The sequence below is a fragment of the Periplaneta americana genome, chromosome 14 (genome assembly GCF_040183065.1).
Source record: "Periplaneta americana isolate PAMFEO1 chromosome 14, P.americana_PAMFEO1_priV1, whole genome shotgun sequence".
In the NCBI taxonomy this organism is placed as follows: domain Eukaryota; kingdom Metazoa; phylum Arthropoda; class Insecta; order Blattodea; family Blattidae; genus Periplaneta; species Periplaneta americana.
Genome location: NC_091130.1, coordinates 39,499,183 through 39,512,950, shown reverse-complemented (window position 1 = coordinate 39,512,950; position 13,768 = coordinate 39,499,183). Strand labels below are relative to the sequence as shown.

Here is a 13,768-nt window from a genome sequence, read left to right as displayed (position 1 = left end):
TTGTCTTTCAAGTCTCGTCTCGTCATTCTCGTGCCTGAGCGCTTTACAGCGGAAAGGAATGAGACAGACGAAAGAGGTAGCATATGCCGCTTGGTCGAGCTATATTCAGGGATGGCCAGAACTGATTCAATAGATAAAGGAAAGAAAACTTATTAAAAACTGTATCCATGTTAATTTTTAGATTTGTCTGAGAAGTATAAGTGCATTATAAGAATGTAAGTTTTAATTTTAATGCTCATTTTTCACAAGTTTGATTTTTTTATCCAAAAGAAATATTTTCTCAACTTCTTTTTATAGAAAAGTGAAATTTTAAGATATAGGCCTATTTATTTAGTAGCCTTAAAGAATGTTTTTGTAACTCTAATATACCGTAAATACGTATTACTGAAGATAGTGTATTGAACATTTTTTTAATATTCGCATGGAAATTGTTTGTAAGGAAATGAATTAACAAAGCAACTACTCTTACATCATAAGCAAAAGATACGTGCCCATATGTTGTAAAATGTCAGCTCTATAGCTTCAGCACATTTCGAGAAAATAATTTAATATTCTGATGATAGGAAGTTGCTCACCAATATCACCTTAAAAGCATAATGCAATAAGGGTTTTGTTATGGAATATTAGTTACACTTAAAACATATACAGCACCTAGGTAACTTTACTTTGTACTGATTAGTTTATTGATTACTTTTATAAGGCTGAAGGTACCATCAATATTAATTCCAACTTACCATGTCATAATCAATCTCTTTTTTTTTGGGATATCACTTTCTTTATGAATGATGAGTTTCATCCATTTAGTACAGTATAGTTGTACTACTATTGAATTTATGTGAATATTCCTTCTTAACTCTTTATTATGTTATTAGTATTTAAAACACAAGTGCAATATTAAGAAATCAGTGTTAGTACTTTTGTTTTACAGTCAATATAGATAATATCAAACAGAAAGAAGCCATATACAAATAACGACATAAAATTTCACGTTCCGTTTGAAGTTTGTGCACCACTGCTTTCTTAATCCAACAGGCTGCTTATTCATACACACAACACTTCCTCTTTCCATACTTAGCGCTTGATGCCCGCGCACGACGTCAAGGTCAAAAAATGCGCTTGCTTTGACATCACTGGCATACATCATTGAAATAAATAACATTATAAATGTTTAAATGAGATGAAAAGACAAAACAGAACAGTATCTTAGTTATCAAAATGTTCTGGTTCTATTATATGATATTACCTATGGTTATATAAATAGAAAAAAAAAACAATTCTCAAATAAATTTTCAATTGTAAATAAATTTTACAGGAGAGTGTGTTAAAGGTTTAGAATCCAATGCTATTATGTGCGGTATCATAATTTCTTTGGTGTATACTTACGTCATTTGTTGAGTAATTTTTATAATATTTTAATAGTAGCTTCCCCATAATTATGTGTAAGAAATAAACCCGCATAAGAAAATATTTTTGTTAAAAATGTGGATGTGACTTTGGACTGTCTCATTCTTACCCCTTCAGTTGTTTTCGCTTAATCCCATTTTGTGAAATACTCATATTCTATACCTTATATAGCTTTTCAATTTTCAGGCTGTAGGCTTGAAGTTTCAATATTTACTTCTGACAAAGTTCATATGATAAAAGCGAACCATCCGAATCACTAGATTCATTCGTCTTGTTATGATTAAAATCTTATTTTTTCACTGGTTGTCTACCAAATTTGATTGTTAGAAAAACAAAAGAGGCTTTAAAAATGGTTACCTTAACTTGATTATGATAGGTTGTGATAACACTGGTCGTGCAAAATATCGTCCGAGGCGCAAGCCACTAGTGGGTAAAATCCTAATTTATTCTCTTGTAACATAAATTACTAATACACATCATTTGAACCTAAAATTAAATCATATCTCATAACATATTGAGATTAAAAGGAAGTTCTTTTGTGTGAAATTTGCAAAATGGAAATTTATCATAAGTGGGTGCACAACGATATTATTCATGTATGTTTTCGAATTTATGGTTAAATAAAATAAACGATAAACGTTGTTATCACTCCCCACGTGTTGCATGCATTGAATTGTTGCAGAAAGCGCAAAGCGTGTTATGTGGCAAGGATGTGTAATTTTCACTGCACAAATTTCTTTGGAAATGGAATATATATAGTTTCTCGGTGACGTAAATAGAAACACTGGCGCTAGTGTCTGAAGCATCGAATGTCTTTTGATTTAAATTCATGAAGTACTGTACGTCTCGTCGGCAATCAAGATTGAGGTTTCTCGCACTTCTCTTTGGTGTCCCTAGAGACCCTGTTGCCTACTTACAAATCCTCACATCTCGTCTTGGACACTTCGGTCAGCTTGGTCAATGTCACGCAAAGAAAAACAACAACTTGCATCCCTAGAGTTAGACTGTACGCTTTATTGCAATAAGATATGTTGTCTTGTAGCAATGAACTGATCAATTACCGTCAACTGCTTTGTTTCCTACTCCATGTATAATTTCTCTACGTTCGCCACAAAATTAAATTCATAAGAATCTTCAGTACCAAGGCAAATACAGTGCGCCAGGAAAGTCTCTCCGCACTGGAGACAGCGGAGTGTATGCGTTCGCAACTGCAATTAAGTTGGCAGCATCAGCTGGGCGGGATCATTGCCACATCATTGAGTGGGGTTGCTTAGCTAACTGTATCAGTTGAGAGCAGACGGGTGTACTCACAGTCTAGTACGAGGGGGATCCAGGAAATAACGACCGTTCGCGCATACCCGCCGCGCAGCTGACTCCCCTTCCTTGTTTGAAGGTCAACTGGCTTCCTTAACATGTGTTCTCATAATGTTGTGAGTACTGGTTGCAACAAGTCGCCATTGTGCATTTTGTGTTACTTCAAAATGAACGATGTGATTGATAATCCCGCCGACTGTGAGGTGAGGAGTGTGATTCGATTTTTTAATGCCCGACATTTGAAACCTGCAGAAATTTACCGGCAATTGAAAGAAGTGTATGGTGATACTGTAATGAATGAAAGAAATGTGAGAAAATGGTGCGAAATGTTCAACAATGGGCGAACAAATGTCCACGTTGAAACTCGACCCGAACGCCCATCACTCATCACAGAAGATCTGAAGACTAAAGTGAACGACAGAATCTTGCAAGACAGGCGCACTTAACTCGACGAATTGCATATTGCCTTTCCTGACATTTCTTGTTCTTTGCTTGGTGAAATTGTGTCGCAACATCTTGGCTACCACAAAATCTGTGCCCGCCCGCACACTGCTGCTTCAACTCGAGAATTGCTCTATCAATTCGGTTGGGAAATCTCTGATCATCCGCCCTATAGTCCAGACCTTGCTCCTAGCGATTTTCACCTTTTCACTAAGCTGAAAGACTTTCTGGGTGGTACGCGTTTTGGAAGTGATGAAGAGTTGAAGAAGACAGTGAACACCTGGCTTAATGAACTGGCGGCAGAGGAGTATAACATGGGAATTCTAAAGCTAGTGAACAGATACGACAAATGTTTAAATGTAGGTGGTGATTATGTAGAGAAGTAAAGGAAGCTTCAGTTATGTAACAGACTTTGTTTTTTTTTTTTTTCAAATAAATATATTTTTTTAATTATTACAACAAAACAGTCGTTATTTCCTGGATCCCCCTCGTATATACATTCACGAAGCTCAATACATAGGGAATATGCATCCAACGATAGTTGCTAACCGCTAGTATCGCTACTATCTCCTCATCACAGACAATGCGAAATAGTACTGGCAAAGTCTATTGTTTCTAGTACCCTCAACAACTCAAGCTTCGTGACTGTATATACTGTACTAGATTGTGGTGTACCGCAGTCTAATTGTGAGTGGTGGCCAAAGATTACTGGTGACAATGCTTTCTATTGAAGAAAGAGCGTTTTTCGCGAAGGTGATAAGTTTACGGAAAATGTGAAACAGAAATTTCGTAAGCGTTTTCCTAATTCCAAATCACGATACTGTACGTGATTTGATCAATAAATTCCGTGGAACCGGGTGAGTTCTCGATGCACCAAGAAGTGGCAGGCCTACAATTTTATCGATAGAAAAACTTGATGAAATCTGGGATATAATGCTATGGAGTCCTACAAAATCAACGCGCAAATTAGCACAAGAAGCTGAAATCTCTAAGTGGACAGTACATAAGTTTATAAGAAGCGAACTTCAATTGTACCCTTATAAAATTACAGTGGTTCAAGAATTAAAATAAAGTGATTACGAAAAGATTATCCATTGACGTGCGGCAAAATCTGCGGTATATGGTAATAATACTAAAACAGTGAACTTAAGCCGAATATAATTATGTGCATTCGATTACGCAAGAAAAATTAGTGAAAGTGTTTGTAAATTAGTGTAAAAGAGTCGAACTGTGCCTTTAAGAACGAGGAAAACACTTCCAGCATCTGTTATGATTGTGGTGAGTAAGCCTACACAGTTTATGTTTTGTTCCTGGCGTAAGTTCCAACTACTGCCAACATAACTGCAGTTGCTAGTGCATACATTCCGCTGCCTCCAGTGCGGAGAGACTTCCCTGGCGCACAAACTGTTACGAATCACGCCACTCTTGTAAATTTTTTTAAGACTATACATTAGGATGCATAATTAAACTGTAAAGAATCAAGTTCCTAATGTCGTATGATTTGAAACAATTTTTGTGATAAGTGCATAAGAGTAGACTAATGTAATTTTTAGTTAAAAATTACAAAACACAATCTGTAGAAACCAATTAACAACACATTTTTAGCTTCAGAACACTAGCCAATTAAAGAAATGACACTTCTGAATAGTTCACTCTCTATTTGTAATATTTTTTTACCCTTAAAACTAAAGAAAAATGGTATTTTAGTAACAATTTCAAATTAGTGTAACTCTGAAAATATTGAGATTAGGACACATGTTTATATGACATTTTTTGCTCAGAATGTGTTCGGAAATAAGCTCCGTAAGGGACGGTAAATTCTCGTGAATCACTCTGTATAGCATTGAGGAGTTTGTCTTGAAATGGAAGGGATGCAAGTTTAACTTTACTGATATTCTTTCTCATAGTGTCACCAATAACATATCTGAAGTTCATTAATTTTGGTTGGGTTTTCAACAAAATGGAATAGAACTTTTGAATCACGGTGTATTTAAAAAAAATGGACAATTATTTTACATTTTCTGAGGTCCATCTGAGGTCCATAGTCAATAATAAATACATTGTTAAATATTCCAAATGCTTAACAAAGATTGATATATGATTTTGATGAGGTAATTGTATTAGCTCCCTTGGTAGTAGTAAGTTAAAAAAAAACCTTCGTAGCAGGAGGGTTAAGCAGATTTTGAACCGAACTTCCTCAAATAATGTTATAATAATTGGAACCTTGCTTTCTGACTTAGCATAATGTGTATAAAAGTGCAGTAGTTTCATATGCCAAAATACGATTAAAATTCTATTAAAATCTGGGGCCAGAACACAGAACCGTGCCAAGAGCAGGTATCACGTACTCCTTATCCTCACAGTTAATTACCACGCATCGATCGCCTCTGCTTCTCCTCTTTGCATGCATTAACGCTTCGCCCGGATCCCTCTTCATATCGCAGCATCACGTGACTCCCTGATATTATATTATCCCTGCAGAGCACGATAAGACGAAGCAACTGTTCCATCTTGCTCCGCTATCTGCCATGTCATCTTTTCCTCCCTCTGCTTAACTTATAACATTCCTTTTCCCATTTCTCAGTCTCTGAACGTAAATATCGTGCGGTTACCTCCGAAAGTGTACCACTGATGGCGCCGATTGGTTGAATCTCTGTCAGTCATTAGTCTTGTCCGTGTTCTTGGTTCAAAATCGCTTGCTTGACCTTTCGAAAAGGTTCTAAATCGGTGGGTCGTGATTTGGTTAAGAGTGAGGTCCCTGTTATCATCGGCATCGGCAACAGCCATAGTATTTCGCGTTAAGTTTATGATTACCGGTTGGTATCTATAACGATGAACTGTTATATCGTCTGATAAAGCTGAGTTTCGTGTTTACAAGACACAGAAGATGTGAAAATAGAGGGAAGGATACTGCTGTCGTATTTTATGTCTTTCAGCATCCACCTTTCTTGACGTAAAACGACCCTATAATGCAGTGGGGGCTCCTGCATATTTCTTAAGCGGAGGAAAGAAGTTAACAGCACAAAATGACACCTTCTTGAAAGAAACATGCTATAAATTAGCTTACATGCATACAAATAAGACCAGGTAGTGTTGGGGTTGGCCTTCCCTTTTTTATAGCAATAATCTGTTCTTGTAAACTGAGTTTCCCGAATTGTCCAAAATATAATATGTTTTCACTTCCATTATTATTGAATAATTGCATAAATTAACAATTACAAGGAAATTCACAACCTCGCAGCATTTTTCGAGCACACTACAGCATCACACGTGTTGGAAGAGACCAGCTACTAACACGTAACCGGAACCGTTTTACGGAAGTGTGAATGGGAAATAATCTGTTAGGAAATCGAGAACACTGCACCCACCCACGTGGTCTATGTTGCCACATGTACATTTTACAAGTTCAATATCACATGCTTTTGAAGAATGTCAGTTCCTGTAAAGTCATACTACAATTATTGTTCAAAGCTGCCGGTGGCCGATTAATTTTTTATGTTAAAAATAATGTAGTTTGAAGTACTTTCAATTTCAAATATATTTGTACAAAACTGATAACTTGGCTGTTGCCCTATCTAGTAGACAATGAAGGGAAGTGAATGAGGCCAAAAATATCTGTGATACTGACGTAGAACTACTTCCTCTTTGTTTTATATAAACCCGACTTTAACTTTCAAATATCCTCGAAAGTTTCAAACCATATATAAAGTGCAATGAATAATATATTTTGATTTAGCCTATAATTTTTAAAAGTTTATATTGCGTCTTTCATAGCTTTGCGTTAAAACTGTTTTATTGTGCCTCTTTCTAGATGTGTTATAGTCTGGTTTAATGCAACATCGCTCTGGGTTGCTGCACGACCAGTCAGTTTCTGTCTGCTACACTATTTTCCGCCCATGCAGAAGAGGATCTCATCCCTAACCGTTCATTCACTTGCTTTAAAATCTGCTTCTTTCTCTGGTCGCTAGTGTGCTGTTGTCTGTGTGTGTTAACTGCAGTAAAGGAGGAAAGGATTGACTTTCCTCCTTACAAACAATCTCGCATCCTTCTCGCAGTTTTCTAGCAGCAGATGAGCGCGCGTCGTTTAAAACTCGATCAACCAAGGTTTTCTTATAGCTATGAACTTAAAAATTATCGAATCTTCCTCGAATTTCAAGGCATATATTTTATTTGGTATTTGCACAACCATCCCTTTCAATAAGCTGCAAAATTCTGCTTTTAAAACGTTTTTGGAGGAATATACAGCTATGAAAATTCCTTGTGAGTCTACGCAAATATTGTTTGTCTCCGTATTACGATGATACTCTAAACAACATCAGAAGTTCTTGGCGGATCATAATATTTGGGTGTCGATAGATGCTACTGGAAGATCTGTAGCTGAAGTGGTCATAGGAATATTATCACCTGAACGTTCCGGTGGAAAATTCTTGTTAATATTCGAGGTTTTAAACCAAGTTAACCATTCTGTTTGACAATGCAACGTTTCTTCCATGGCCAGACGAAATAAAAAGAGAGAACGTAAGTATTTGAAGAAGTCTACTTGCTCTACTGTCTCATTTAGAATTCGTAAGTTTACTTTCTTTACTTTTCTACCTATGACTATGGTCTTCGTCTTGTTGGTATTTATTTTCATTCCATACTACTCACAGCTGTCATTTAGCTCCAGTAGCATATCCCTTAGTATCACCCCCTCTTCTGCTAACAACGTCATATCAGCAGCAAATCTTATGCACTTTATTTTTCTTCCTCCTATTATCACTCCTCCCATGTTCTGAAAACAGGTCTTCACTAAATCCTTCAAGTAGATGTTGAACAGGGTAGGTGATAAAGGGCATCCTTGTCGAACTCCTCTCCCTATTTCACTTCCTTCTGACATTTCTTCTCCTATCCTGACTTTGACTCGTTTTTTTTTCATATGAAGGTTACTGAATAGCCTCCTCTCTTTACAATCCACGCCAGTTTTCTTTAGGATCCCCATCAGTTTATTCCAATCCATTCTGTCAAACGTCTTTTCTAGGTCCACAAATACTACATACACTTCTTTATTCTTCTCTAGGTATCTTTCCCAAATTGTTCGTAGCAGTCCAATAGGGATATCCTGAACTAGCACCGACAGATAGCGAGTGTATACTTTGAAGGATGCGCTTTGCGTGTGTATTTGTTTTCCGGTATATAAACATTGAGGATTTACGTACAGAAGTGTATTAGTACATTAAATACTCTTCAAAACAACTCAAAATGCCAAATTTTTGTTGTGTTCCTGTATGTAAAAACCAGGGAAAGCCTTTTGTCTTCATTCAGGTCCCGAAATATTCTGAATATATGCTTTAAACTTTAAAAAAAATTAACTAATTAAATTGCGCCTCCAAAGTGCTAGCTATTAAACAAAAATAACTACTTCAAGTAAGGAATTGCTAGCTGCAGTTACATTTTAGAAGAAGGAAAAGGAAAAATTAATAAAATAAATATGCAACCTCGACAGCAAGCTGTGTTAGCTTAGATTATATTCAGTACTTCTAGGAGTCTACGAAGTTTACGCCTGCTGTAAACTCTCGATTAACTGGGATGTTTATTATCCAGTGAAATTCATTTCGTGAATAATGTTTTTAATGTGCTGTAGACTAATTATTAAAGCCATGTTTTTACTTAAAATTTTCAAAACCATCCTACATAATATTCAAAACTGGATTTACTTAACCTACAAAACACAGGAATAATCGTGATAGTACTGCGATCATATTATATCATCTTATCAAACATTGCATTTGATCTTCCTGCAACTAGAGAAAAAAATACGAGAAATTCAATCTCGATAGTCCCTTCCCTATTAAAAAAACACATTGATGGCTGCATATCCTGTTTTTAGTGTACGCTACTTACAATACTTATTATTAAAGAGGTAATATTCACCTTCGACAAAGTTGCTATTTTTATTTATTTATTTATTTATTTATTTATTTATTTATTTATTTATTTATTTATTTATTTATTTATTTATTTATTTATTTATTTATTTATTTATTTATTTATTTTATTCGTGCACCTCGTTCTCAAAGTTCTCGTTTAGGTTCATGAATATTCAATTTACTTGAATCTATATTCTGCATGCTGCAGATTTCCCTGTCCATATCTTAAGGGAATTGCTCAGTATCATACAAGTTTACGCTGTTATTTATTTTAAATTAAATTAAATTATGAGGTAAGAAAATACTGAATTATATTAAATTATACCAGGTTATATAAAATAATTATAAATATAATTTTGACAAGCACAGAACACCAACAAGCGGAAAAACGTAATCAACTGTAGCATATGACATAATATAGCTCTACAACATGTTGTGCCGCATGGAACGCTCCTGCCATCTAACGGTAAAACTTCGCATAAGATATCCCTATTGCACCTCTCGTACGTTTTCCCTTCCTGAAGCCAAACTGCTCTTCTTCCAACTGTTCTTCCAACTTAGAATATAAACGTCGATTCAGTATTCGCAAAAGAATCTTCGCTGAGTGTGATATCAGGCTGATAGTCCTGAACTCGTTACTGTAGTTAATGACTTTTAATACAACTGGGTCTTAATGTTCTCAGGCAAGGAAGGAGGTAGCAAGTCTTCGCTGTCGGTGGACTCTATCGACAGCAGAACCAGTCCCACGCTGGAGCAACACCGCCGCTCCAAGTCCATCCTGAAGAAGTCCGACACGAGCGCGCACAGGAATGGACGCTCGTCGGCGGATCCCGAGACGGAAAAGCTCATCTCCGACAACATGTCGGGTGCTAGCGCGTCTGACAACGGCGGCGGAGGATGCGGGGCAGGGTCGGGCTCCGAGTACTCCCCCAACAAACTGCCTATCACCGCAGCCACCCTCTCACCCCCAGCCACCCCGGCCGCCATCCGCCACGCTCAGAAACCCCAGCAGCTGCGCGGAATAGGGCCTAAGTCCGGTACGAAGCCCCACGCCCTGCCCATCAAGTTCGTCGGACTTGGCCACGAGGTGGAGAAGTCCCGGAGGCTCAAGTCGCCGCTGCTGATGCTCGACGAGTTGTTCGGCGGGGAGAAGCACTCCAGGGACGAGGCCGCTGTGGAGAACAAGTACAAGGAGAGGCTGGAGGCGGTGGTGGGGGGCTGCGTGGCGGCGCCGGGCGACGGCGGTTGCTGCGGCGGAGAAGGGAGCGTTGCGGACTCGGCGCCGCCCTTGTACATCTGTCCTCCGCCGCCCATGGACGACCACTCGCCCACGGAGGAGACAAAATTGCTGCTGCACCAAACGGCGGTGGAGTTGCTGGCGCCTGTTGGACGACATCAAGGCGCCGCTGCCGGAAGTGGGGATTCTAGGACGAAACAGAAGCAGGAGCTACCCACGTCGTAGCAGTCACAGGTACTGTCCGCAACGAATCCCTGCTCAGACTACCAATAAAGCAAAAACTACCTCCTTTTAAGTTGATGCATAAATTTGTAGCTTTTTTTATTAACCTCTTCCCTTACTATATATTTTACCAATTTTGTGAAAAAAAGAATCATATTTTTTTTTTTTTTTTTTTTTTTTTGTATATTCAATTCAATTCAATTCAATTTATTTGGCCATTAGACATACAATTTTAGGCTTCGTCAGAATACATTGAAAAAACATATAAATACATTTTAAAAAACACTAATAAAAGAAACAGTAAAATTTAAGTAATACAATGAAAACATGAAATAATTGAAACTTTTACATTGAAGAAAACTAACTAAATCGCAATTGAACTTATTTATTAAAATACAATTTCATACAAATTTGTGTTGAAAAACTCAGCAACAGAATAAAAAGGGTTATTTAATAACCAACTGTAAAATCTAGTTCTGAAGCTATTGATTGGTAATTTGTAATATTGACTTGGGAGCTTATTTTATAATTTCATCCCCATAATTAAAAAGTTTGTGTTGCTCTTGTGTAATCTACAATATGGAATATTAATTTGTTCACTATTTCTAATTTCATGATCATGTATATTGGCCACTAATGAGTAATTGCCGATATTTTGTCTAGTGTAAAGTACTAGATCATGTATATACAAATTTATGATTGTTAAAATCCGTGATTGTCTGAAAAGTGGCCGACAATGTTCCAGATAGTTTGATTTACATAAAATTCTAATGGCTTTCTTTTGTAAAATCAAGATGCTTCCAATTTTGGTTCCATTTCCCCAGAAAATTAGGGCATATCGAATTATCGACTGAAAGAAAGAAAAGTAGGCACATCTTAAATGATTTTGAGAAACGCAAGTAGTTAATTTCTTTAACAAATATAAAACTCTTAATAGAGGTAATTTAATATTACAGAATCACTGTAAATCACTAATTTTCTTACATACCTAAAAATCACTATAAAATAGACATACATTCATACCTAAATTATTATCCCGAGTTATCTCGTGCACCTTGATTCCAGCTCTGGTAGTTGTCCCACTTTGATTTTCTCCTGAACTAGTTACCAACTTATGTTTTTTTTTTTATGGATTAATTTATGAGGTACAATACCAATGCTGTTATCAAGGCGTTAAATGTTGCTGGTCGTGTGATAGACTCGAAAGCAGGCTATTACGCACAGTGGCACATTGCATTCCGGACAGTAGTATCTGCTCTTGTGGCGAATTTGTTTGTATTTTGAGTCTCTCGCAATACTACACATGAAATCCTGTCTGGTTGGGTTGTTCTTCAGAGTTCGTGGAATAACTTCTGGAAAATGTCTACCTGTAAGCCGAAGTGGGTTCGGCGATTTTCCTGGCCATCCTGCCTTGAGTGATAGGACATTCGGGGTGTATTTTTCGAAAATCTTACGAATTATACCACCATTCGATAGTCAAAGGGTGTCTTCCTGCCTTCAGATATCGTATACCAAACGTAGGAATCCCACCACCAGATGTAGCAATATCACTAACTTCTGTAGTCATCTAGTCAGGAAAAGGTTAATAAAATGATGGAAATGTATATATTCGGGATAATAATCCTTAGCAGCGAAAATGGGACTCACACGAGTTAACTCGGGTTAATAAATTTTGACGGAAGTTAGCAACCCTAGTTAACTCGGGTTAATCAGGGAAGTGGTTAAACCCAAAATGATTTATTTTACATAAACAGTTACTATGGCTGTCGCCACTTCTCGCTTCCTATTGGCAATCTTCTGCTATCATTCCGGTCTCCTACTTGAAGACCTTTTGCAGTCAAGGAGTCTGAGGGCCGATTTCACCAAGCCTATTTAACTTAAATTATTACTTAAAGTAGCTTTAATTGACATTTAGTGCCGATTTCACCAACATGTTACTAATCCACAATTAACTAATTGTAATTTAACTTAAATTCGGAAGTTAAATCATATTTAAAGCGTTTGCATTTCACCAAACTAATATGCATTTAAAATAAAGTCAATTAATTTAATTCATAATTAAGTCATCACGGCCTTCGGAATCATAGTAAAATAGTAATTTCGAAGGCCATGTGCCTTGTTAATGTAAACAGTGACCTGTATACCTAGTAAGTTCATTTGTAATATTACGACAATAAAATGATCTCGCGATATGACCAAAGCTGTTAAAGGGAGTATAAATAACAGCGAGGAAAAAAAATAAAATAAAATGACGTCATAAACAGAGGCATATTATAATCATCGGAAACAAAAAGGACGTATGGGTAGAATTTAGAAGAAAATAAGAAATGTTGAAAATAAGTAGAAATAGATTTCAATGTAAAAATACCTCATCCCAATGTCTTCAGCAATATTGAAGACAAAACAGGATAATATGAAAGTAGATGCAAGGAAATATAATCCAACAAGCAAAATGAAAAGACTTCTTAGATTTGCCCTATTCCAATGCCTTCAAATGTACATTTTATTCATTTTTTATTTGTCGGTTTCTGGTTTAATTATGTGAATCCTACTTACTTGTAATTTAATAGTAATATGTATTCCAATATGTTTATTTTTTATTTTTATTGTGTACATTTTATTGAATTATAGACTTCTGATTTTATGTGATTCTTATTTTGTTTCTAACAACATTAACATGTATTCCACTGTGTTTATTTCTATTTTATTAGGTGAATTTTTATTTAGCTACCTCTTCTGATCTCATTATGTAAATCGTATCTGTATGTAATTCCTTAAATCCAATTCAGTTGTATGTTCAATTATGTAAGCAAATTTTAATTCTGGTTGAGTGTAAGAGAATGTCCTACGACCTCAACTCAACCAGGTTAAATAAAGCCATTATTATTATTATTATTATTATTATTATTATTATTATTATTATTATTATTATTATTATTATTACTATTATTTGTAAGTATTAAGTCAATATTATCGTCGTTATTATTATTATTATTGTTATTATTATTATTATTATTATTATTATTATTATTATTATTATTATTATTATTATTATTATTATTATTATTATTATTATTTTGCAAGTATTAAGTCAATATTATCGTCGTTATTATTATTATTATTATTATTATTATTATTATTATTATTATTATTATTATTATTATTATTATTATTATTAAAGGACTTCATACGATTTATATTCACTGCTAAATAAGGATACTTTTTTCGGAGACAAACTTTGCAC

At 35.8% G+C, this 13,768-nt stretch overlaps 1 protein-coding gene across 4 annotated transcripts in view; it reads left to right on the top strand.

The window, feature by feature from the left end:
* Shab (Shaker cognate b) overlaps positions 1–13,768 on the top strand; it is a 560,996-nt gene that overhangs the window by 525,462 nt on the left and 21,766 nt on the right. For all 4 annotated transcript variants that reach the window (XM_069845212.1, XM_069845209.1, XM_069845210.1 and 1 more), the window contains one exon: positions 9,749–10,536. In XM_069845212.1, the coding sequence (XP_069701313.1) occupies positions 9,749–10,527 (779 nt within the window). In that variant the 3' untranslated portion in view covers positions 10,528–10,536. The remainder of the gene's footprint in view (positions 1–9,748; positions 10,537–13,768) is intronic.